Raw genomic sequence first — 26,461 nt, 5'->3', positions numbered from 1 at the left:
CAAAGTTCATCATCATCAAGTGAATATGGAGACCCTTAAATTTTCTGAAGAAACGTGATGCAGAAATCTGGAAACACCATAATTAAAGACAACCGTGACATCTATCTTTAAAATTTGTGCCAGTTTTCTTCTTATCATGTTTCTCTTGGAAAATGTTCTGATGAGCACATAGGATTCTTCCCTCAATAGGATCTTAAGCTTCGATCGTGAATAAGTTTTTCATAAACTTAGCAACATGACATTAAAGGTGCATCAAAATATGTCATGACTACAAACGCAGATTTGGTCTCGCTATCAGTCTATTTTTCCACGAAGGAACTGACGTTTGAGATTTATCAAAGTGAAAAAATATTGTTGCAGCCAGAGAGTACATGTTACTATTAACAAGTACTGTAAATTTAACATCAGTACAACTTCGTTTGGTTCTCTCCAGCGTGTGCAGCCCGTCTTGAATCAAACATTGTCAGCGGTAAAGTGGACTACAGAAAGAGTAGAAGAGTCGCTCTAAGACTGGAAGTGACCAAAGATGAAGGAAACGTAACAAATTCTTACTTCATCTACCTTTAATTAAGATTCGGTGGTAATCAAAAATTAAACCAAACGAACTTTGCCTATTCTCCAGGCTTAAGGTTGTCGAGCAAAGTACTCCATCTACGTGGACTGAAGCGAACGCCATACAATTAAATAATCTATCACATTATTAGGGGCCCTAACTACATCTAACGTACCATACACTGTTAGCTAGTTTGTTAGCATGCAAATAATCTCGTACCCAGATCCTACTGCAAAACTTTAACTTGGTCGTTGAAGGTCTGGGCACGAGACTAGCACGCAATAGTCATTGAAACAAGCATTGAAAGCTCCTCTACTTTAGTAACTAAGATATCAGTCAAAAAGACGTATGAACGAATGGCAGATCAATTGTTTGTCTTTGTCTATGAAATGTAGTTAAAACAAAGTTATATATAAGCCCTATAACGGCTTTTTAGAAGTACGGTTTATAAAAATCACGTATAAATGTGGTTAAAATAATACTTTAACAAGTTAATGATTAAAATCGATGAGGAATTCTTGTAAAAATAGTGATATCTACTTATGTACCAGGATTTGGCACTTAATGAACATGTTTATACAGTCTAAGTTTTCCAAGCTTTGCGTCGAAAGTCTGACGTTTGCAAGAGGAGAGCACGCTGGAAGACTTAATCTACATTTGCTGTGTTTAGTTTCCTGGGTTATTTTAAGATCCCTCTAACCTCGTTTCCAGGGGCTCTCCTCTTTTGAGGACGAGGTTGACACAGTCCCATTCCCAAGTGGATCTAAAAGACACACACTTAGTGTCCACAGCGCTTTCAGACTAAGTATCGTGAAAACCAAAATCAAAGTAATGTAACCAGCCTATCAGAACGAGTATAATATCACAAGGATAACGTGGGTGGCCAGGTCGCATTTAGTTTTAGTCTTGTAACTCATTTGTTGAGAGCATGACACGAATTATCTCGACCAATCACAGAGCAAAGTGAAGCGAAATCGAAGCATCCCATTTTCCTCTCTAAATTTAATTGAAAACCGCTCTACTCCTCAAGTTATCTCTCCCGTGATCTTATTGAAACGCTGGATCGTTAGATACACCTTGCGTGCATCATGGATGCTTTGATGGAGAATGAGCACTCATTCTGTTAGTTTTCCAAGTGAGTCAAATCTGTGACACCAGCTGATTAGTTTTTTCAACATCCCCTTAGGTTTTTGGAAATAGTGAGTGAACTAAGAAAAAAAAAACGCGAGAGAAACTCTCACGGTAATCTCTTTCTGATACTCTCCTGCTCGACAACGATCCGAAATAACGTAGCATTCGCAAGTTAGCGCAGTTATTGCTTCTCATTGACTGAGGACCAAAAATAACGACTACACCAAAATACTTGAAAAAAACAAATAAATCAAAGTAAAAAGTAAGACGTGGGGAAAAATAATAAAAGCAGACGAGCTAGTCTACGAACGTCCTTTACGAGCTACGCCGAAGTTTTTCGCGCAATCTTTGGAAAAACTTTGTTTGTTAGTTAACTAATAATAGTAATATTGTGGTACCCAAACTATTTCAGCGGCCGGTTGTTGAGGCATGGGGATTCCCTGTACCACAGGCCAAGTCCTTGAAGATGAAAGCTGTAGTTGTGGCATCTGAGGTGCCTGTGTATGGAAATATGAAATCTGTTTGCAAAAACATTTAAAGTTGTTAGTGTGGGCAGCGGGGTCGGATACGGCGGAGGGGCATACGAGATTGACATCAATGGGACCTCAAGGGACCATCCTCGGTCCATTATTGTTCTTATTATATATTAACGATCTTCCAAATTGCTTATCAAATTGTAAACCAAGAATGTACGCTGACGACACGCACCTTACATACGCGGGCAGTAATCTTGAGAATGTTCAGTTTTGTCTAAATGAAGACCTAGCAAACGTTTTCAACTGGCTACAAGCAAACAAACTTACATTGAACATGACCAAAACCGAATTCATGCTAATAGGGTCGAGGCAGAGACTGAATACTCTCACGGCTTCACCAACAATTACAATGAACAATACTCAAGTGAGCCAGGTTACAGCGACGAAATCGCTTGGTGTAATAATAGACAATAAACTCGATTGGCATAGTCACATCGAAAAATTAACCAAAAAGATCGCCTCTGGTATCGGGGCCCTAAAGCGAATTAGGCACCTGATCCCAGCATCAACCTTACATCTCGTTTATCAAGCCTTAGTAAAACCTCACTTTGATTACTGTGACATTGTTTGGGGTAACTGTGGGAAAACGCTACAAGACAAACTGCAGAAATTGCAGAATAGAGCAGCCCGTGTGTTGACATTCTCTAACTATGATGCTGATGCAACTGAGCTACTCGAGTTTTTAAGGTGGAAAAATCTTACACGCCAACAGGAAATTCACAAACCACCATGATGTCTAGATGTCTGGACGAGCTAGCTCCAGAGTATCTGAGTTCAAAGTTTACGTGGCGTGACTCTGCTTATGACCTCAGGGACTCTGAAAATAAGCTCAATGTTCCCTTACCGCGCACTAATTATTACCGAAAAAGTTTTAGCTACAATGGCGCCACATTATGGAACAGTCTACCATGCGATATAAGGAACACCGAGTCTCGGGGGGTATTTAAACGTAAGATCAATGACATTTTTTAAGTCTAACGCACGGCACTCACGGAAAACAGCTTTTAGTGTTATAGTGTATAGTTTGAGTTTTAAATATTCTAGCGTATGTGATATGTATTTTTTAGGCTGATGAATTGACCGTGTTTAAATAAAAATAAAATGAAATGAAATGAAACATTGATCAGCTCTACAAGTTATCAGACCAGGAGGCATATTGTATCTGTAGAAGTTCTTAGAGTTAAAAAAAAAGGTGTGTAGGTGACGAAACTTGGTAATTTTCTTCTGAAACGTGGCTCCTACGTACGAGTTTACATAACTCCTTCAACAAAACAAACCTGCTGGTTCATGGCTGTGTAATACACAGGTGCAGTTGATGAGGGAGAGGTCCAAGTGGTAGGGGCTGCAAGAGAACAAGAAAAAAGGGGCCCTTCAAGGTACCAGTCAGTACTTAACAGAGTGCTTAAAGCTCAACAAGAAAGCAGCGAACCTTCCTGCATAAAAAGATAAATATTATAGGAAAATAATTGATACCAGCCACAGGCACAGTTACCAAATCCATCGCTGCTTGTTGATTGACCTTGAAAATAATAAAAAGAAATCGTTATGTTTCTCTAATAAATACGAAGACCTACGTCTTCTTCTCTACGTCTTCCTGTAATTTAAACACCACGGAAACGACAGCAGCAATCTGATCACTTTTGTTGTGGTCGCTTCGATGTTGCAACGCACTTATAATTAGGAGTTGCACCACTATACTTACTCTCTCGTGATTTCACAGGGATAAACAGACAATCGGCGAAGCAGCTGTCACTATTCTTCGGAACTACGAAAGACACCGCGCGGAAACCGAGTGTTCTCAAATATTTTTGATTAGCATTGCCTGTCAAAACACAGGCGGCCCAAGCTCCAGTTGTGAGATGATCATCTTGCGCAATAACAGTCATGGCGGAATTATAAGAGTTTGTATGGGAATATTTACGACCGCTCTAAGGTATAAAATAATACGTCAAATTCTCTAAAAAAATACCTCACCTTACTTTCACAGCGTATCGCTTGTTATATGACCGCTTACTTTGATGAAAAGAACGCATTTTAGCGAGTTGTCCATTTCGAGGTTTTCAACGTTGAAAACCTCGAAATAAACAACTCGCTTAAATGGGCTCTTTTCATCAAAGTAAGCGGTCAGATAACAAGCGACACACTGTGGAAGTAAGGTGAGGTCTTTTTTTTTTTGAGAATTTGACGTATTTTTTATTCCTTAGAGCGGTCGTAAATATGCCCATACAAACTCTTATAATTCCGTCATGACTGTTATTGCGCAAGATGATCATCTCACAGCTGGAGCTTGGGCCGCCTGTGGTCAAAAGTGCCGCTTTCGTCCCCAGCAAAATAAACGTGTTTTACTTACGAGCTGCGGTTTCCTAAATGCCTCAGAGATATTGAGTCGTTTCTCTTTGAAGAAGATTGTTCCCTGTGGGATATTTAGAAAATACAAAGCTGTTCAGTAATAAAGGGATATTTACAGATAAGTTCCAAATTAGTTAGTAAACAAAAAAAATCAATAAATAGATAAAAGGCCGCCAACAATAAAACAAAAAAAAGGGAAAAAAAAGAACCAAATTTGTGACTTTGTATTTCACCAATCAGATGAGTTTTAGTGTCACAAACAAATGAAAGACTGAAATTCTCAATGCTTGGACAAGCCGTTCTCAAAATCAGACATGCCCATCGGCGTGGTCATCACAGTGCTTTTTAAGCTCAAGACAGCCTTCACAATAGAGATAATGTGGGGAATTAGTAAGGATAGCCCACACTGTCTCGTCTTCACTAGATTTTTATTCTTCTCCTCTTCTATTCTCGCTAGGTTTCACAACTGTCACAACTCCTCGACTCGACTGATATAAAAGATTACTTCGACTGAAAGCTAAATAAATCACAGACAATTGTTCCTTATCTTTGCGGGACACTTAGTTAAAAAGAACGCTGATTGGCTAGATACGAATCTTCCAGACATAAGAATAGCAAAATTTCCAGACAAACATTTCACAATCGCTATTTGATATCTATGCTATTATTCTGTTTCCGACAATAAGAATTATCTCGGAACAAAGATGTAACGGGTAAGGATTCAATTTACAACGTTTACAGCAGTGACACACACGGCTGCGCCTCTAGTGTAACTTTTAATTTTTGTTCTTCACCACATTTGACTTCATCTGTGATCTACAGTCTTGTATTTCAACAAGCGCAAGTTAACATGGAATCTGTTCATCATATAGACGATGGAAAATTGTGGTAGATTTTTTAAGTAAACAGGGGTATGTCCTCACCATGTTCATGACTTTCTGGGCATCTTCTTCTCGATAAAAAGTAACAAAACCGTACCTGCGATTATAAAATCATGACACATTCAAGCATTCTGTAAGTTTCCCCGGACTCCACTGAGCCGATTGCCATTTAAGGCAAAGGTGTAAACAGTTTAAGATGGCTTTTTTTCACACGTGTTGTTATAGTTGTTATTTTGTTCACCTTCAGACACTAAATCAAAACTTTTCGCGATGTCTGCACTAGAACGTACTACAATTTAATCCACTCAATTCTTCAGTGAGACTTAAACAAACTCTACGAGCCATAGCCCCAGCGCAAAATACATCCCTTTCTTTTTCCGCTTCAAACAAACTGAACCCGATGGAAATTTGAAAAGAGATAATAATAAATCAACTTGTTCCTTCAGTTAAAACTACGTTTTTCTTATTGCATGCGTAATCCCATGCAACACAACAGAACTCAGCTGTAAGCAACACACTTTAAAGTTTTCCATGAAGATTCTGTACAACCATCCAGAAACAGTACAACATTAACTTAACCTCCATTGTAAATCTCACCCTTTACTCAATCCCTCGCTGTCTTTTATGATTTTCGTGTCCCTCACTGCTCCATAATTACTGAAAAAGTCTTTCAGTTCTTCTTTAGTGGTCTTAATAACAAATCAAAACACAAAAAAAAAGTTTAAGCGTGCATAATCGTTTCGTCAATTCGTTGTCAGTTTTTCATGTGTGGGATGGAGAAACGTTTGCCGATTACAAGTACATTCTCTATGACCACTGTATAATTAAGAAAAGCGCTTTACTCACATTGAAAGCTATACCGCCAACAAAGATGCGATAAGGGATTTTTATTGCCCCGTCATCGACTGCTCGCAACTGATTCATCGTGCCTGCATCTGACGAAACATATGCCTGCGTTTGAGGTAAAACGTTGAGTAAGACATTTTTAACCATTTGAACTGCCTGTCTTAAACATTGGATGATATAAAACGAGACGAGCACTGAGCCGTATTTAATAGCTAAGGTTTGTAATGCTCTTGATTCTATTCTGGTGAAAGCGAATTTAGAGCCATTACACAGTAAGGATAAAGGTAATGATACAGCCAAGTTTTACAACCATGATCTAAGTGGTTACAGTCCGCCCACGATGGAAAACTGTCACAGATCTAGGATTTTTAAGTAGTTGTTCATGGATCAAAGCAAGTCAAGTCACTTCCCAGTAAAAAAAAAAAAAAAAGTATCGCAAAATTAATTTGTGAAATACAAACCTTACCATTTCGATCTCGAGATATTTGAAACTTGTCGCCACTCCAATTTGCTACAACAGGAGTCGCACTAGCGATGCGTTGGTAACAAATGACCTCCCTAGCAGTACATGGGGGGAGGGGTAAGGAAATGGTGAGAGAGAAACATTCCCACGCACTGCCACAGATAGCCGATTGGAAATTCTAATGTCTGAGGACTAATTTGTTATTTTCTGCTTTGATTGTCAATCGCAATCTCTGAGTAGTACCATCATCGAAAACTTCAAAAATTGCATAGCACTGCATCGGCGATTCGCTTTAAGAAAAACAACCAATAATTTATTTTTCGTTCTTAGTTTTCTATTTTTTGTTTTGTTTTTTGTTTTGAAATAAATAATCCATGATATCTACTTATCAGATCTACGTAGGCCTTTAGATAACGAACCTGCGAGACAGGACAAATGTAACATGAGACGGAAACATGATATTTTACTTGTCAAACATTATTACTTTGACATCGTGCTTTTAAATCCATGGATTTCAGGCGAAAGGTCCCCACTCAGAGAATGATAAACAAAAATGCATTTCTGTAGACTTTTTTAGGGCCTGTTTACATGGCGGTCCATATAGTCTCTTGTTTTACCTTGATCACCTTTACATGATAGTTGGGTTGACCCGCCTGGACGGGTTGCCCGGTCTCCTGGGTAGGGTAACCCTGTCAGCTGGGGTGACGAGTTGTCATGTAAACGTCTCAAGATGAGTTAAAAAAAGCTCAAAAAGCAAAACGTGTGTTTGAAAACTTTGTACATTTCTTGGCCGTCTCATGGCAGAAATCACTAAAAATCGCAACGGACACACAAGGAGTGTAAAATGTTCACATTTCGGAATATTTAGCGTTGTAAATCGACCATGTTTGGTTTCCCAAACTATTCTGTATAACGTATTAAGTCAACGGTTTCTCGCGAAACCAAACACCGCGTAACAGAACGCGTGACGCTTTCACGAATAAATACATATGTGTCCGAGAATTAATCTTTCGTCTTTTTCGAGATGTGAGCTTGGGACGCCTCTGCTCAAACTCCTTAGGGCTGTTTACATGGAGGTGGGGGACCTCAGGTAGGTGAGGTAACCCGCCTGTTCATATAAATTCTTATTTTATTTTGATCACGTTTACATGATAGGTGGGGTAACCCGCCTAGCCGGGGTCGCGTTCATGGCAAAAAGCTCAAAAGCGAAACATACATGTTTTAGCCTTTGTACATTTCCTGGCCGTCTCATGGCAGAAATCACCAGAAACCGCAACGGACACACGTTGTAAATCGACCATATTTGGTTTCCCAAACTATTCCGTATAACGTATTAAGTCAACGGTTAATCGCGAAACCAAACACCGCGTAACACAGCGCGTGAAACCTTCATGAATAAATACATATGTGTCCGAGAATTAATCCTTCGTCTTTTTCGAGATGTGAGCTTGGGACGCCTCTCCTAAAGAAACCTCACCCCAGCACCCCGGGGTTGTAAGATTGCATGTACACGCGTTTTATTTTTCGACCACGGCTAGGTGGGTCACCTCACTTACCTGGGGTCTCCCATCTCCATGTAATAAGGCCCTAAGTTTATTCTGCTTGTACGTTCAAGTTTAAAAAAGAACAACATTAAGCACTCTTACCGAAGAAGACCACAGTATTATGATAACTTACCTTCAGAGCAGTGTCCCAGAACACCTTTTCCATGCCTTTTTATATGTCACTTAGTGAAGTGATATCGATTTACAGATTTCAAACACAGCGTCATTTCCACGGAAACAAGAGCTTCTCTCGCCCTCGTCTGAAGTCTCTTCTTTTCAAAAACACGTCATTCTCAGAATTTAGATATAGCGCAGACCTTTCTTTAAGGATAATTTTCCAATCACATGAAATGAATTCAAATTAAAAGCGTCAACTCAGTCGACACCTTGTCAGTTAAAACTCATAAGACCCAATTAGAAGTATGAGAATTTTGATGTTTCAACAAGATAAGACTCCGTTGCTGATAAGCTTTTCTATTCTGTTTGCCGGAAATCAATGATATTGCGATCGCTAGGGAATTTATATATTTAACACGTCCAAGAGTTTTTTTTCTAACAGTCCGTTTGTTTCAAGCCACTGTTAGTCTGTTACGGTGGCTTTTCCTCCATTTCTCTTTTGCTTTGGATTATCTTTTTCGTTCCAGGATCTTCTACTCCACCATCACCGATGTTTGAAAAACGACCAACGTCGAGAGGAAACCAAGATATGAGGAACGTGGGTACTGTTATGAAATCAAAGACAGAAAACATTGCGATAAGTGATCGCTGGTTAAAGGATCAAATATTAATGTTACTGATATATAATTTACACCATTCCGAGGACGGCGCACTTTGATTATCTGGCATAGCGTAAAAAAAAATATCTACTAGACCAGTGGAACCTAGACTATGGTATTATATGGACTACTTGACGACCTGATTTCGCGAATATGTCGAAAGTGATGCTCTCACTGCCCGGCGTTCATTATCTAACGTAACCACACCGGGATGAATATTTATACGCAATGTCATCAATATACTCCTTCGATTTTTTCTTTAAAAATTCTCTATTCCTCCCTGGTTGTCCTGGTGTTAAGACCTGGCATGAAATGTCGCTAGAACCTCCCAACATAATCAACAGCCACACACTTGATTTGTTGTTTTTAAATTATTATTATTTTATTTAGCTAGAGGTGACACTTGTTATGATCTTGGGTTTCCAAATAGTGATTATTAGCAACGTTAAACTTAAAGTCTTGGTCTCCTGCTGTGAGTTAGGTCGTTTCTCATGCCTTTGGAATGAAATATATAAAGTAAAATTAAAAAAAAACCTGAAAACAAATAAATCATTTTAAAAATTGAATGTTTCCCACATCTTTTTATTCTCAAGCCAAGAAACGAGCATAAAGAAGTAAATCGGAGAGACTGGCACTAGTTTACAGCTGGTAACCGCTGATTGGCTTAGCCGTAAAAACGTGGTCCAGCTTCCAAAATGGAGGTTGAACGGAGCAATGAAGCGTCTGGATCAAAAGAAGGGAAAATTACCTCTGCAGAGGCAAAAACACAGACGATAGGCTGGCAGTCCTTGCTTACTTTCACCATCCTTTCTTTAGCATGGCTGGTGGGTTTTGCGAGCCGGCTTTTCGCAGTGATACGGTTCGAGAGCATCATTCACGAGTTCGACCCGTGGTAAGATCAGAAGAAAGAATTTGTATTGAACAGTTTTTTTCGCTTCTTTTTAATTTCGATTTCCGAGATAAAAATTGAATTTTCCTCACGATTTCTTTTATTACCAAGTCTCGGGAGTGGATAAAACATGGCTCTGCGTGCATTTGACAAGCCGGTCTTTTGTTTTCAAATTTTTGACATTTTGATCAAAATTCAAATTTCAACTGAGTTTAAATTTATTCAATAACTATCATTAACCTAGCGTTATTCAGTCGGATGAGTTAACTTATAAGCGAATCAACCTTTTTGATCGGATTTTTGAGCTCGGTTTGGAAAGGTCAAAATCATTTCGTATTCCTCCTCAAATTTCGAATTCATTTAAGGGCATCAATTATTTTGGCCACTATTTCCGTCTTTTGTTGTCTTGGTTTTAATGGATCGGAAAGTGTCAGCTTGATAATAAGTATTTGAGAACATCTTAAAATACAGTGTAATGCTATAGCCGCGGTGGGGGGTAGTTCTTGTTTGTGGGGAATTTCAGGTATGAAAGTGCAAATATTATTTTGATATTTTTCCATTAAGGGAACACCTTTTTTTCCAGGGTTTGTTTTTTTATGTGACTTGGGCCTGGCTCCTGATTCTGTTCTAATCAATGGGATGATAATTCTGGATTTTGTGATACTACAAACAATCTTATCAGTGCATGCATTAAATTGAGCAATTCTTGGGTTTTTAATCTTGCATTTGTGCAAGACAGATCGAACGGATAAATAAATATGCATTTGTCAATAACACATCTAGTTTGAATATTTTCAATAAATAACTTTGAAAATATTTTTTTTTACTAATTTATTTAGTCAGCTGCTCAACGTAAAGGACATGACCTTATTTTCTGTTTGTGAAATGGTTGCTTTGGATATTTTTGGCCTTTTTGAATTAGCATTTACATTTATTTAATGAGCGCTTAGAACGAGAGGAAGTGGTAGATGTAAAAACAGATGTTCTTGCAGTTTGTGTTTTGGCTTTGAAGGATGTGATAGAAGATAGATACAGATTGAATTAACCCTTTAACTCCCAGACCAAGTGTGCGATTCTCCTTACTGTTAACCATACTTTTCTTAAAATGTTGGTTCAGAGAATTTAGTATTGGATCAATTTACTATCCCCAATTGATATTTTTCTCTATTCTCATCACTTATCTGGTTGATATTGTATTGATATTGTAAGGAGAAATTCTGTCTTGGTCACTCATGGAAGTTAAAGGGTTAAGAAACAGCCTGAATAAAATACGAGAAAATTCATAGCTCTACAATTTGTTTTACTGGTAGCTGGTATTTAATTTTTATGCAAGCAAATTTTGCTAAAACATGGAAATTATGATAATTGTAACCACATACAAATCATCTTTGTTGACTACTCTTCTTGGATATCAGAATGAACTTAAAAGCAAATAATTTCTGACCAAGGTTTGTTAAAAACCTACCTTTTATTTATGCTATCAAATTTAAAAGGGCAGGTGAAACCTTTTTTTATGTTAATTTTCCCTGTACAAGTAGGAAATTTATTAGAAAAGCCATTTTTTAAATAACTGAAATGTCTCACTCATACATATAGATGCACACTTCTTAAGTTCTGGGGTTTTAAAATAAGAGACCAAAATAAAGTAACAGGTTTAAGGGGGTAGCCAGCTTTTTGACTTGTTGCAGGCTTGTTCCCTAAGAAAGTTCAATTTTTGTTTCAATTTTTGTAAGAGTCATATTATGAAAGTTACACGCGCAGAAAAATGTTGGAGACCAAGTCTATGGACCTATCAGCTGGCTACATAGCTAGGTTATATCTGATTACAGGCTAGCTTAAAGTGACTCAAACTTATTATCTTTTTTCAATTAAACAGGTTCAATTATCGGTCTACACATCACCTTGTCACTAATGGGTTTTACAACTTTTTGAACTGGTTCGATGAAAGAGCTTGGTACCCACTGGGCAGGATTGTTGGAGGAACAGTAAGTAACACAATTGGCTCATTGATAGAATGCTCAGAAGATTTTTATATTCAATTGTCAGGGATTTCAATGACGTTTCCCATTAGTGGCTGTGGAAAGTGTAGTAGGCAGCTGTGCCATGAAGGGATTAAACACAAGAGCCTGCCTGCAAGCCAAACAGATGGCAGAAAGATGTCTTTTAGGCAGAAGTAGACCTACTGTACAACCACTTTTATTAAAGCCCCCAAGAGTTTCTTATAGGAGGCCTCAATCTAGAATTCAAAGCTAGTTCAGTTACTTGTAGCGGCCAATGCTCTAAGGTAAATGTGTGAGGGTGAGGGAGGGGGAGGGTAACCTTAGATAGAATAACACCTTATTATAGGAGAAGAAGTAGTATTCCTGGTCACATTCATGCTGCAGGACCAGGCTCGACAAAAAAGGGGGAGCTTTACCTGTTCCCAGTGTTTCACGGACCTTTATTAGTTTAAACCATGTAAACTTATAAAGTTTTAGAACTGCCTTGGTGAGGTGTAGTTGCTCTTTGCATAGATTTATGCTGTTACACAAGAATGGTTTTTCATCAAGTTTGAAATGACAGAACTGTTATACAGATTTTTACAGGTCATTGAAAGTTTTCTTTTTTCTTTTTAGGTTTACCCAGGTTTGATGTTGACTTCAGCATCTGTCCACTGGGCTCTTAACACACTTAACATCACAGTACATATCAGAGATGTGTGCGTTTTTCTGGCACCAATGTTTAGGTAATTTTATCTCAATGAATATAATAGGTATATAATGTTGACTTTTGCGAGACTCTGAGCATAAAGGAGTAACCACTCTTGCTCATTATTTTTGTCCCATGTAATAGTTATGATGATACAAATGTTATTATTTTGAATGGTGACCAACAATGAATGATTATCTATGATATCCAAACATTTAGGAGAATATCAAGAAAGGGATGCTACTTGAGTCAATATCAAATTCTCAGAACTACAATACTACAATCGTAAACAACATATGGGGGAAGGTGAAGTGAAATAACATTTAGATCTTAGTGATTGATATTTTCTTTGTCTTGTCTTCAGTGGTCTTACAGCAATAGCAACTTATCTCCTGACTAAGGAACTATGGAATGATCGTGCTGGCCTCTTTGCAGCTTGTTTTATAGCAATCGGTAAGTCACAATATTTTTGTTGGCTGGTTATAATACCTCTAGTGAGGAGTCAATAGTTGTTAGAACAAGAGCTGTAAGCATCAAATGTATTGTTTTAGTGTGGATGGAATGGCTTAGTCTCATTAACAAATTCATTCCATGTTGATGCGTGTCTGTTTAGTAATAGATCAGAAATAATATCAAAATGTGATAAGAACAAAAAGGGGCAAACAAGGTACAACCATTATGACACTGTTCTCCTTTTCAGGTGGTAACTGGTAAAATTTACCTCGTGTAACAACTTTCATCACCATTGAAGTTATTTGTAATTCTTGTAAATTCAACTGGTAAAAGGATTGTTCTACCGGTTGGAAAATTTATTTTACCTGTCATGCTTACAAGAGGGAAGAACACTGTTATGATGCTCAGAAAAGCCAAAATACTTGTAAATAAGATTATAGTGGAATAATTAATCCCTCATAGTTTACATCTTTCCTTGTCCCTAACAGGCTTGGAAAAATACCATGTAACTCACAACATACCTGCCCCTACATTACAATATACCATTAAATAAGGTGTATGAATGAAACAGAATTCCACCAGTGATTTATTTGAATTTTTTCCCCTGTACATAACAATGTATCTCTTCTAGTTCCTGGGTACATTTCTCGGTCGGTGGCAGGATCTTACGACAATGAAGGCATAGCTATCTTTGCATTGCAGTTTACATATTTTCTATGGGTGAGTTTTATAACTTTTTGTATGGGTTCCATTTCCCCCAGGCTTGAACAATTTTGAATTTTGATTTTAGCAGAGAAGCTTATTGTAAGTAAGTTTTGGTAACAAGGGTAATCCCCTGTGTATTATTTTTTTAAAAAATTTGAAGGAGGGTTCTGAATTTGATTTGTGGTTTGCCACAGAGCAGAGCTGCCTTGCTGTTTTGTCTTTCAGAAAGTACCTTAGCATATTAGATTTAGACTTTCAGAAAGTACCAAGTGTATTAGATTTAATATTCTTGGCTTACATACTTTTCATGAGCTGCAAACTGCTGATGCAAAGTTTTTTTTTCTCGTAGCTGCATTTAGTGGCACATTTCATTTGCTGTGATGGAGTTTGAAGATACTTTTTGCAAATGTGTCTTTTACAGGTTTAAATTTGGGAGAAGATTTTGCTCATTTTAATTTCCTTTGTTAAATTCACTCAGGTGAAGTCTGTTAAGACTGGTTCAGTATTCTGGGCAGCCTGCACAAGCCTCTCTTACTTCTACATGGTGAGTAAAATGATTAACCCTTTACACCCTAACATCAGTATGCATTCTCTATACATTTCCTATGGTGCTGACAAGGAGAATCTGTTTAACAATCGAGAGCTTCTCTAGCTGGTGATCATTTCCTTTATTCTCATGACCTTAATGTGTGATTCAGAGGTGATATTGTGAGAAGAAATTAGATGCTAGTGACTCTAAGAGTAAATAATCACTTTTTTATAGAGTAGGCAGATACCATGAAACTACCCCATTGTTATGGCCCCCTCCTCATAACAACTTCCTTTTCAAATCCCAAATGAAGGCACAGTTATTTCTTTTTTACGTACTTGTTTTGTAAAACAATTTGAATATGCTCAACTCTCAATAAACTACCTTTACGTAAAGTTAGTTAATTTCAATTCCAAATTTTGGGCGCATGGTGTTTTGTCATTGGCTGAACATCTCACCATTTCCCTCTAGGGTTTTTTTCTTTCTTTCTTTTTAACAATTGCGATAATTAAGAAAACCCTCCTCTAATTGTTGCTGCAGTGATTACTGCAATGTTTCATTACAGATTAAAAGAGTAGCACTGAGTTATTGCTTTGCTTATAGTTATGGCCATTTGGCAACAGCTCATACATACAAAAATGACTTTGTGTTTTAATTCCTTACTTGTCTGATCATCTGTCAGGTCTCTGCATGGGGTGGATATGTATTCATTATCAATCTGATTCCTCTTCACGTGTTCTTCCTTCTTCTGATGGGAAGATTTTCATTCAGGATCTATGTTGGTATGTTTATTGCTAATTGCTTATTTATACCTCACCATGTCTCTCTAATGATGTAAACAAACATGCTCAAACTTCATTGTAGACAAGTATTTCTTCCTTTGGGTTTCCCTGATTGTTAAAGATAGCAGTTCCCTTTATTTTAAGTAATCCCCTTGATAAAGCTATGATGTTGTAGGTGCTTTTGGGGAAAATAATCTATGATGTGTTTAAATAATTTAAAAAAATAGATATTTTTAATTGAAAATCAATAACTGGAGAGTGAGTCAATCAGAAAAATGTGGAATGGGCCCCAATTTAATTACTACACCCACTCCCACTATCTTTTGTTCAAGTGTTTGTCTTAACCCTTTAACTCCTGTGAGTAATCAACATAAAATTTCTCCTTACAATATCAATACAATATCAACCAGATAAGTAATGAGAATAAAGAAAAATGCAAATTTGGGGATAATTAGTTGATCCAATACTAAATTCTTTGAATTATCATTATAAGAATTGCATGGTTGATAGTAAAGAGAATTACAAATTTGATCTGGGAGTTAAAGGGTCAAGGTGGTCTAAGCTCTGAAGCATTTTTGTTCTGACTCTGCCCTGTCTTTGGTGTTGAGTAGGATGGTGTGGTGCATCCAAGTAGATATTGAATCTCATTGCTTGGTAATGATATACCTTATAAAATTATTTTTATTAATTAGTTTCGCTGTGTTATTTTTAGCATACACGACTTTCTTCATCATGGGTCTCCTCATGTCAATGCAAGTACCTTTTGTCGGCTTTCAGCCAATACGAACAAGTGAACACATGGCTGCAGCAGGTGTGTTATAAGTTAGAGGCTCAGATAGCTGTCCAAAATTATTGACGGGCACTCCATCTGTGGGGTCATTCCAAAAAAACATTACATCAAAATAATTGTTCCCACAGACAACAGCTTTCTAGCATCAGTTTTATTTTGGTTGAAGATCATCGTGAAAGAAATTATTCCAAATAAAAAACTACAACAAAACAGTAAATATGATAAGAAAGTTGGTAAATTTTGAGCTCAGTCAGGAAATGGAGAAAGATGTTTTTTTCATCTTGTCATGAGTGTGAGACAAGACCCTCAGACCTTCAGACCTTCAGATTCCACCTTCCAATGCTCTACCACTAAAACAAAGAGACTGTATGGCAAGTAAGGCCATCAAGAAGTTCTTATATGACAGGCATCCTGTATACTGCTAGGATCAGCAATGTCATTAGTGTCATGTTTTGAAAATAGAAAAAGAGAGATGGTAAGTTTTGAGCTCAGTAAAGAAATAGAGAAAGATGTTTTTTCCTTGTCCAATGCTCGTGACAAGACACTGGCAGTTATTGGGTCACTTGGCCTCTCCGACTTAAACCACACCCCCTCCCTCCATTTTATCTGTTATCTTCAATTAGCTTATTCCTTTTAATAAGAAACTGGTTTGTAAAAGAGAGGATCAACTTTTGTAAATTTCTATCACTGGAGAAAGTCAACAACATTACTGTTTTTAACTTTTACAGTGGACGAGAGATTTTTTTAGAAGACCAAAAAAAAAATACTATTTGCAATATAGTATATACTAGGTCAATGATTTTTTAAAAGTATTTATTGTAGTTGTTGTTTTTTTTTCATTTAAATGATGGTTGGTTTTTCTAGGGACATTTGCTCTTCTCCAAGCCTATGCATTTTTGGTGTATGTTAGAAGCAAAGTATCATGGACTGACTTCAAGAACATATTTGTGTTTGCTGTGGTGGCTGTAGCAGGCTTGGTGTTTGTTGCAGTCATTTTTCTTACTTATGCTGGTATGTAGGCTTATAGTTTTCTGTTTACGTTGAGGAACAGATGGGGAATATGTTAAATTGCTTGCCTGATACATGTTTTAAATTTTAGTATGGGAGTTTTCTGTAACTTTCTGAGGATCACCAGTATATTTGAATCCAAATCAACTTGTTAACTTCTTCCTTCAACCAGGTTATGTAGCACCTTGGAGTGGACGTTTTTATTCTCTGTACGACACTGGGTAAGCCAGACTGAGAGTATACTGCGTAGCTTGAAAGTTTTGTGGGTTTTATGTTTTGCAGATTTTAGAGATGGTCTTTGATTCTTTGAAAAAGTTTTCTTTATAAAAGAGTCAATAAAAATGAAATGCTGCCAAAAAAATGTTCTTCCTTGAGTTATAGTAAAAACTCCTTTAGTTAAACAAGTGCTAATCTGTTTTCACCTTCATTCTTGCTCAAAATATCCATATAGAGGAGTTTCAAACAGTTTTTTCATAAGTGGCCTGCAGTGGTTTAACCTTTTAGCCCTTAAGAGTGACTAGCTTCTAATCTCTCCTTAAAATGTCACCCCAAAATCTAACAGTAATGTCATGAGAATAAAGGAAATGATCACCAACTAAAGAAACTCTAGATTGTTAAACAAATTCTCCCTGCCAGCACCTTAGAAAATGTATTAAGAACAGTATTGAGAATATGTCTACTGATGTTAGAGTGTAAAGGGTTTACAAATGGTAGTGACAGGTCTTACAGAATGTGGTGGATCAACAGTAGCAGGCCCAGCATATGACTCATTTACATATATTGTGAAGCCCTCCTCTGCAGAACTTAACAAATTAAAAAGTGCTTAAATGTCACTGAATTTCTTTCTTTGCTATTGTTCTACTATATGAATAGAAAGTAAAAAATAAACATTTTCAGCAGTAATTGAGTCTTTTCAAAGGGTGTTTGTAGTGATGAAAAGATTTTTAAATAATTTTCTCAATTTCAACTAGGTATGCAAAGATTCACATTCCAATTATTGCCTCTGTCTCTGAGCATCAGCCAACCACATGGGTGTCATTCTTCTTTGATCTCCATGTCTTAATCTGTACTTTTCCTGCTGGTCTCTGGTTTGTGATCAAAAATATTAATGATGAAAGAGTCTTTGGTGAGTAAAACATTTTACTTTAACTGATGTTTTAGTCAAATCTTTAAGGATAGATCAATGCTGATTAATTATTTGTTCTATTTAAAATTGCAGTTTGACTGCTGGGAAACTTACTAACAGCATTGTTTTTGTTCTGGATTTTTTCATTGTTCGGCACAGTTCTGAAATATGCATCCTTTGAAAGACTTCAATTGCCTATGTGCTGTTGTTAATACTTACCTTGGTGATTAAATGGAGATGTGTGGATTAGTGAGGCTACTGCATCAACAACACTAATTTAACTTTAAGACAAATCCCAGTTGGCGATAACTTTGGAAGAATTCCATGACAAATGAAATGTGTCCAAGAAGACCCAAAAAAACCTACCCTCTAGGGCTGATAAGATCTTGTAGACAAGTTAGCATGACCAACAATTTTTCAAGTCACTATTTTACATCTGTTCACATGCCTGCCATGCTTTTGTACAGTCTGTCAACATTTGTGAAACAGAGAGATGGCTGTCTTGTACCACAAAAGCATTGCACAGATATTGGCAGACTTGGTGTACAAATATTACCCACAAAAGCACATAGAAATAATGGGCTTCATGGCATCGGTTTGATTTTTTGCTCTAGTTAACCTTCATATGCACAATATTGCCAGCTTCATTCTCACTTATTTTAAGCATAGCAGCCAAAAGACATTTTCAAAGTGGTAGAGCACTCTTTTTACTGGTTGAATTTTCAAGAATTCCATGTGATTTTAGGCAATAATAAGAGGTACTTCAGACAGTAGATTTATTTATCGCCTGGAAAGGAAAACACTGTTTGTATTAATTTACTTATCTCTTTTATCGACTAATCTTTCTGTACTTTTTTTGTTTCAGTTTGCCTGTATGCTACAACAGCTGTGTACTTTGCTGGTGTGATGGTGCGTCTGATGTTGACCTTGACACCAGTAGTGTGCATTCTGGCAGCCATTGCCTTCTCTGTAACATTGGACAACTACCTGGTTGATGATCGCCCTTCAGAAAACAAAGATGCGACAGCTAAACCAACTGATGGAAATAGTAGCAGTGAAGAGAATGATAAGAAAAGGAAGAAAGATTTGTATGACAAGGTAAAAGTTCTGTGTAAGAAATCCTCTGAAGCTGACTTGGATTTTGACTTGAAGCTTTGCAGCCTGGTTTTCTGGCTCTGCTGCCCTTTTTCAGTCAATGGGAAATATTGCATGTGGGCTAAAATATTTTTAATTGTATTGATGTTTTTGTGTTAAGATTCTCTTTTGAACTTCTGCATCCTTTTGAGTATTTTGTGATGTGTAAAGGAGTATTTGATTGAACAAGGTTTTTTTCTTTTTTTATAGTTGTAGCATATGCTACCTGCATTATGCATACAGCTGTTGATGGGATAAAAACACATTTTGATGCAGTTTTAGATAATTTTCCCTTTCTTGATCATTGCATGATTGATGGGTTAGTGGGCCTTTCTTAACATAGTTGACTCTCCAATTTTGGTCACCTCTCTGAATAGGTCATTTTTCAGGGCATAGAGGTGGTGTGTTGTTGAGAGATTCATGTAAGTTAGATAAATGATTCCTTGAAACTGTGGAATCTTTACAATGTTCCCGCTTGGTTCATTCCATCTTTATCTCCAGCCCAAGAAGAAGTCTCATAGCAGCAAGACCAAGCAAGAAGAGAAGGAGAAGGACGAAGATGATGAGGCAATTGGTGCAAATCTGAAGGGAATGGTAGTGATGTGTACAGTGATGATGCTGATGATGTTTGCAGTGCATTGCACATGGGTGACCAGCAATGCCTATTCAAGTCCCTCTGTTGTGTTAGCCTCTACAAACTATGATGGGTAAGGCTTATTATTGTGGCTTTTTATTGTCCCTACCAACTGGTATCCATGTGGGAGGAGAGAGACAAGTGTCTGACCCAATAACACTTCATAATGAACTGGCCAGTTCTTGAAATCTCACCATATGACTTGGGAGTCAAGCATATTAACCCTTTAGCTCTCAGAAGTGGTTTACATGTAACTTCTCCCAACAATTTCCATACACTATCCAACAAACAGGTAATGAGATTAATAAAACTTATCATTTAGAGGTTGTTATCATGATATAACACCAAATTCTTGTAACTAAATTTCAAAGAAATGTGCAACAGCTAAATGGGAGAATTAAAAATCAGATCTTGGGAGTTAAAGGGTTAACTGTTAGGCCATTGAGGTCTCCCACATGTGTGGAGCGAGGCAAATTTTGGCATTCCTCTTGGACCCTATCACAGCTCTTTGCATCCTATTTTTGTCTCAGACACCTTGGTCCCTCAACAGTTAGGATGATACAATCCTGGCCAAAAGTGCATGGAACACCTTTGAAAAACACACGCAACTTCTTTCCATGACCATGACAATTTCCTTTTGAAAGTGACCAACATCCTCTTCTCCAAAACAATATTGACAGCAAATTTAATAATCAACCAAGTTAACCCTTTAACCCCAAAGAGAATCTAGCATCTAATTTCTCCTTACAATATCACCCTTGAATCAAACATTAAGGTCATGAGAATATAGGAAATGATCACCAACTAAAGCAGCTCTTGATTATTAGACAAATTCTCTTTGTCAGCACCTTGGCAAATGTATAGTGAACAGTATGGAGAATATAGATACTGATGTCAGGGGATCAAGGGTTAAAAAGGTAAACTGTGCTAGGTAGTGGACAGATAGGACCACATGGTGAAAAGGACATGTTTTTTAAGGGTGGTGTTGCAGAAGTGTTCCAAAATGTTCATCCTTGGTTGAAAGTTGTTAATTAACATTTAATTGTCTCTATTCAGGAGTCGAAACATTTTGGATGATTTCCGAGAGGCATATTTCTGGCTTAGACAAAACACAGATGACAATGCACGGTATGTTCTACCTTGGTCTCTTATTTTTATGATATCAAGAAGTTAGTTTTCCCACATTAAGGCTATTTTGCTAAGGTACCTGATATTCAAGTGAAGCATACTTTCCTTGGAGGGGTGGAAAAGGACCAAAAATTATGATAATGCTCTTGGAAGTTTTCCATGTTATGTAACTTGGTATTGTTCTTCTTTCAGGGTCATGTCTTGGTGGGACTACGGATATCAGATTGCTGGCATGGCAAATAGAACAACACTTGTGGACAATAACACTTGGAATAACAGCCATATAGCTCTGGTACAAGCTTATTATCATTATTAGTAGTAGTTTTATTATTGTTATTATTAATAATGTTTTGGAAATGAGTGATGAGTACTCCTTATGTTAACTTTTACTAGTAACCCTGTGACACCTATGAGTGACTTGCATTTAATTTCTCCCTACAATATCACCCCTGAATCACACATTAAGGTCATAAGAAGAAAGGAAATGATCACCAACTGGAGAAGCTGTTGATTGCTAAACAACTTCTCCTTGTCAGCACCTTTGGAAATGTGTGGAGAACAGTATGGAGAATTTGCATACTGATGTTAAGGTGTAAAAGGTTAAATTGCTAACGGCTTTTTTTTTTCTGCATTTTGGGAATGAGGAATATTTGCTGAGCAATTTCGTTTCGTTTTAAGCTTCGAAGGAATTTGTTTTTCAAAATCCATCAAACCTGTAGACCAGTTAACCCTTTCAGTCCTTGGAATGATCAATAGACATTTTCTCGTTATGATATCAATACATAGCCAGGCTAAGAGGTAATGAGAAGAAAGAAAATATCAAGTACAAGATATAGCCAGATTGAACCCCAAATTCTCAGTGCTAAAATCATTAGAAATGTATGGCAGAGGTTAGGAGAATTGATGTGGGGATTTAGGGAGAGAAAGACTTAAACTTTGTTAAGATTTTTTTGTGTTCGTCCTCTGTCCTTACGGTCAGTTTTTTAACGACTCTTGCGTCTTGGTAGCGTTCATATCGGACGCCAAGCCGAAACCCTTGTCTCCTTGACTTTTTACTTTTCGTTTGACTTTCTTTTGTTAAATTTCCAGGTAGGAAAGGCCATGTCATCAAACGAGACATCAGCTTATAAGATAATGAAGATGTTGGACGTGGATTATGTCTTGGTTATATTCGGTGGTGTGATTGGTTATTCTGGTGATGACATTAACAAGTTCCTTTGGATGGTCAGAATTGCCGAAGGCGAGCACCCTCAAGAAATCAAGGCTAGTCTAAATCTGAAATATTGGCAGTGGCTATCTTAAATTTCTTTGTTATTGCTTAGGAGAAGGAGGAACATTCGCCTTCAGATACCTTTTCTTTGACCTTTCAATTCCCAAAAGTGGCAAACGTGTGACTTCTCCCCATATTTTATCCATACGTTATCCAGCAAACAGGTAATGAGAATACTCAAAGTTATCAGGTAGATGTTCTTGTCTTGATCTAACACCAAGTGAGTTGCAGTGTCTGTTTGTTTTTTTTGTTTTTTTCGGAAGGGGGTGAACTGGACCCCATAACTCTCCTCCTTTACAAGCCCTTTCCCCTCGTCCCTTCCCTTACTGCACTTCTACTATTCTCTCCTCTTTTTACTTGTTTCTGCGAGTTGATTTCTTGGTATGTTGGTTTATAGGAGTCAGATTACTTCACTCCACAAGGCGAGTTCCGGGTGGACTCGGCAGGGTCTCCAATCCTTCTCAACTGTCTCATGTACAAAATGTGTTATTATCGCTTTGGGGAGATGCAGGTAAACTGTTTAAATTTGTTGGTGTTGAACATGTACAGTTTAGCCATCTGTTGATTGACATTGCATAGTTTTCTACTTATAATATTCATAACCGCGAAGAAAGGGAACTTTTACCAAAATGTTGCGAATGCGTGACAGAATGCATTTGACAATCGCCAATATTGCAAGGATGCGATGGCCACCCCCTTTTTAAGATTGACAATTTTTTTTCTTTCTCTTGATCTCTAATTGAAAGAAACTCTTTTTACTATTTATATAACGCATTTCCTTTTTCTTCATTATTTTCAGTTGGACTTTCGGTCTCCGTCTGGTTTTGACAGGACTCGTAACGTAGAAATCGGAAACAAAAACTTTAATTTAGAACATTTAGAGGAAGCTTTCACTTCCGAGCATTGGTTAGTTAGGATTTACAAGTAAGTTGCTCTTAGGAAACACTGATCTGAAGTAAGATTGATCATTTATATTTAGTTTCAAGTAATTTTCTTCTTCTCAAACTTCTTTCCAGCAAGTTTCAGACGTAGGTTCGGTTTTGTCAGGTTGATTCAGTTGAGCGTATTTCCACTGAGTGTGGTAAACAAAAACCATAGTAATCACAACAGCCAATTAGAGCATAGGAGAATATGACGTGAAGCCAATTGAAACTTAAAACTAGCAAACTGAAAAACAAAACCGGGAAAACGCGGGTGATCAAGGCACAATTGGTCGTAGTCTTGCTTCTGATTGGTTGAGATGGTGGCGCGAGTTGTCTACAGACCAATCACAGAGCGAAGTGAAGCAACACCAATCTAGTTCTCGATTAAACGTCTTTTAGTTGCCATGAAATTACTGTAGCCGTTGAGAGCCTTCAGTGAAGTTTGTTTTTTTTTCCGTTTAAACTGATGTAAGTGTATGTCTCTTTACATCAAGTTGTATCTACTTAACTGAGTGATCACACAATTTTTTTTGGTATGACCAGGGTTAAAGATTATGCAAATCGAGTCAAGAGCAAAGTACCTCTGAGGACAACAAATTTAAAACCTAAAACCAAATATATTCCGAGAAGGGTAAGTGCTACTGACAGACCTTCCTATGGTTCATCTCGTGATAAATATTTTTCCAGATCTTTTTGAGATATGACGGTTCACGCCCCTTTAGCCTTTGATATAATCCTTATGCGCATCGAGAAAGTCCTCTTCCTTTTTCTGCAGTTTTCATTGGTTTACTTCTTCTCACGGCTCTCGTTGACTTGTGAGTGACTCCGCTTTTACGTAGATATCAGCGAGTCCTTGAAGGATACCGGTCGCCTGTTCCTGCACAAAGAATTGGTACCAGTTCTCTCAAAAAATTTGCACGTAAATCGGTCCTCGTAGCTCGCAGTTACTTCAAGCTTCGCTCTGAGAAAACTGCTACGCCTCTCGCAATAGTGAGTTCACGGAAAAATTTTCGAGCACTTGGAGATGTGTATTCTGCGAACGAGTAAACCGCAATACTGCACAGTTTTTCTGTAAGCACACTATACCACCTTGTTTTTTTCTTCTCCTTTTACAGAATAATAGGAAGGGACACATCAAAGATAAACTTAACGTAATTCAAGGAAAGAGAGTTCAACGAAAAGGGAAGAAGAAGACGACAAAAGCTAAGAAAGCGAAGAAGAGCACATGAGCGGCAAGTGACGACGTCATGCGAAACACAATAAACGTTCTCCGCCACGTGCAAGAATCATTGTGTTTATTCCATTCGTAGACAAACCTTTAGCAACTCCAGTTTTTCGAGTAGTTGAAATGTTTTAGGACTGATAACTGGAAGTCTTGTCTTTAAAGTCATTGGTTAATTTTTAAGTTTTTCCGAGATGAAGGTAATTTTTGACTGTGTAACTTAAACGTGTAAGGATTGTTCGCAGCTTCATTTGAAGGCATTGAGATTTGACACAAAAGCTAGTAGTTCAAAGGTAACTGAACATAACTTGGTGGAGAACTGCTTTGACTTCGATACCTCCGTGTGCTTTACTTTTGGGTGTTTTCGTTCAAAAGTAGCAGCATTGTGATGCTAATGTTTTTAATTATTACTAGTTTTTCCAATTTAAAAAGTCCATCTCGTTTGCTCTTCGGTGAAATAAATTTAATTTGGAAATATCCTGTTAAACCAACCGTTGTAAAATAAAACAAACATTTCAACCGAATGACTTAAGTAATTTCTGAATTTCCTTTGCTTATTTTCCTTGGCCCCGTCCTCATTTCCCGGGAGAAGCACCTCTTCGTAATAGGCTCATAGGGATTTGTCCTTAGATGGGGTCACATTTTCACGAATTGATTACCATGTAACTTCTCCCCACGGTATTCATACATTATCCAGCAAACAGGTAGTGAGATTACTCAAACTCGTCGGGTAGAAGTAATTACCTTGATTGAACACTAAATTCTCACAATCAATTTAGAGTGAAATGTGTAGTAGCTAGAGGGGAGAATGGACAATCAGATCTTTGGAGTTGAAGGGTTAATGTGGCTGCCAAATCAATAGTGTACGAGGATGGGGTCGCACATTTTGGGGATTTTTGGGAATAAGAAAATTCGTGTAAGGAGAGATTATTAAATGGGAAGATTCGCGGTTAAAAAGTTGTTAGCATATTACCAAACGTTATTAAGACGGGGTCTGTTGTCGAACAAAGAACAGGTTACAATGGATTAGGGGTTCTGAGAAGCTAGTGGCTCATACTTAGCTAAATTTTACCCAAGTACTCCTCTCCCCCGGGCCTCACTTAACTGGATGAATTGAAAACTGCGTTTTCACGCAGCGGAAAATTCCGTTCATACCGAAAAAGTAAAAGATGTTTTCGATCCTCACAGCCATTATCAGAAACACTTCTTTGCACTTGCGCATAAGAGGGACTAAAAGAAAAATTTTGTTTTTAATCGCACACAATCCAAAAATGATTTGTGAGATTTTTATCGTCTTCTGCTGTCTTCCGTAGTGTCAAGGTAAGAACTGAGAAAATAATGTGCTAGTGGCTATTAGCCAGAAATCGAAAAAGGAGAGAACTCAACTTTATATTGAGTGCGATTTCGAGCTACTAAGATGCTCCGAAAAAAAACAACAAGTGGCCCGGGAAACATCAGGTTAAAATTGGGTCAAGATCGGAATTCTATTGTTGCACTCACTCACTCATCTCGACAACGTATGTGGCTTCGCCTCCTATAGGCAGTAGAGTAGCCACAAAAATTACATCTTCGGATCTAATGGGCTTAATTCGCTGATTCAAATGAAGATATTTTCTCTTTTCAAGGAAAAATCTTTTTCTCTTAGTTTCATGATGCGCCGATCACACTCATAAGATATTTCTGCAAAGCAAAGTTTTGTATTTTCACCCGCCTTCCGAAAATTATTGAGAGATGTTTATCGTCTTCTGTAGCACTCCGAAACAAACAATATGTCGCACTAGGAAACATCGCGTCAAAATTGGGTCAAGATCGGAATTCTACTGTTACACTCACTCACTCATTTCGACGACATACAGTACGTGGCTTTACCTTCAGTAGGAAGCGGTAGGCACAAAAATTATATCTTCGGATCAGTACTGGAAATAATTCGCTGACTCAAACATTAAAATGTTCTCTTCGAAGAAAAAAAATTCATCTACGCTTTTTATTAAGAGAAAATAAATCCAGATTTCTAGGAGTTCTTAAGTAGTTGTTAAGAAACGGAACACGAATCTGAACTGAACCTTGCGAACCTTAAGAATCAAATCTTGCAAACCTAAAG

At 37.5% G+C, this 26,461-nt stretch overlaps 2 protein-coding genes across 3 annotated transcripts; one reads left to right on the top strand and one right to left on the bottom strand.

Moving 5' to 3' along the window:
- Nucleotides 1–545: 545 nt before the first annotated feature.
- On the bottom strand, nt 546–8,691 carry LOC113667976 (protein boule-like). 2 transcript variants are annotated; one of them, XM_027183853.2, is made up of 8 exons: nt 8,437–8,691; nt 6,297–6,401; nt 6,048–6,139; nt 5,493–5,547; nt 4,571–4,633; nt 3,694–3,739; nt 3,498–3,562; nt 546–2,181 (listed from the first exon to the last, which is right to left on the bottom strand). In XM_027183853.2, the coding sequence occupies exons 1-8, from the start codon at nt 8,467–8,469 to the stop codon at nt 2,059–2,061; spliced, it is 582 nt and encodes a 193-aa protein (XP_027039654.2). In that variant the 5' UTR covers nt 8,470–8,691; the 3' UTR covers nt 546–2,058. The 2 variants fall into 2 exon arrangements, with proteins under 2 accessions (XP_027039654.2, XP_089037536.1); XM_089181410.1 differs by lacking the exon at nt 8,437–8,691 and having other exon boundaries at nt 1,918–2,181; nt 6,297–6,572.
- A 1,026-nt stretch (nt 8,692–9,717) lies between these two features.
- On the top strand, nt 9,718–24,884 carry LOC113667964 (dolichyl-diphosphooligosaccharide--protein glycosyltransferase subunit STT3B). Its single transcript, XM_089181409.1, has 20 exons — nt 9,718–9,971; nt 11,845–11,953; nt 12,584–12,693; nt 13,021–13,109; nt 13,741–13,829; nt 14,293–14,358; nt 15,026–15,125; nt 15,838–15,936; nt 16,780–16,926; nt 17,096–17,144; nt 17,895–18,049; nt 18,915–19,147; nt 19,685–19,890; nt 20,874–20,945; nt 21,138–21,237; nt 22,035–22,208; nt 22,613–22,726; nt 23,015–23,139; nt 23,682–23,769; nt 24,254–24,884. The coding sequence occupies exons 1-20, from the start codon at nt 9,775–9,777 to the stop codon at nt 24,365–24,367; spliced, it is 2,436 nt and encodes an 811-aa protein (XP_089037535.1). The 5' UTR covers nt 9,718–9,774; the 3' UTR covers nt 24,368–24,884.
- Nucleotides 24,885–26,461: the final 1,577 nt, after the last annotated feature.

This window comes from Pocillopora damicornis, chromosome 9, assembly GCF_964200805.1.
Source record: "Pocillopora damicornis chromosome 9, jaPocDami1.2, whole genome shotgun sequence".
Classification (NCBI taxonomy): domain Eukaryota; kingdom Metazoa; phylum Cnidaria; class Anthozoa; order Scleractinia; family Pocilloporidae; genus Pocillopora; species Pocillopora damicornis.
Note: the sequence above shows the minus strand (reverse complement) of the source record. Positions and strands in the feature narration are given on the sequence as shown.

Bases quoted from the DNA above. Each gene is read 5' to 3' on its own strand.
- LOC113667976 (XM_089181410.1), bottom strand. From the start codon at position 6,443: ATGGTTAAAAATGTCTTACTCAACGTTTTACCTCAAACGCAGGCATAT. The intron at 4,634-5,492 runs GTGAGGACATAC...AATATCCCACAG, and splicing joins CCCAGAAAGTCATGAACATG to GGAACAATCTTCTTCAAAGA. The intron at 2,182-3,497 runs GTTTGTTTTGTT...TTCCATACACAG, and splicing joins ACACAGCCATGAACCAGCAG to GCACCTCAGATGCCACAACT.
- LOC113667964 (XM_089181409.1), top strand. From the start codon at position 9,775: ATGGAGGTTGAACGGAGCAATGAAGCGTCTGGATCAAAAGAAGGGAAA. The intron at 14,359-15,025 runs GTGAGTAAAATG...ATCATCTGTCAG, and splicing joins GCCTCTCTTACTTCTACATG to GTCTCTGCATGGGGTGGATA. The intron at 15,937-16,779 runs GTGTGTTATAAG...TGGTTTTTCTAG, and splicing joins TGAACACATGGCTGCAGCAG to GGACATTTGCTCTTCTCCAA.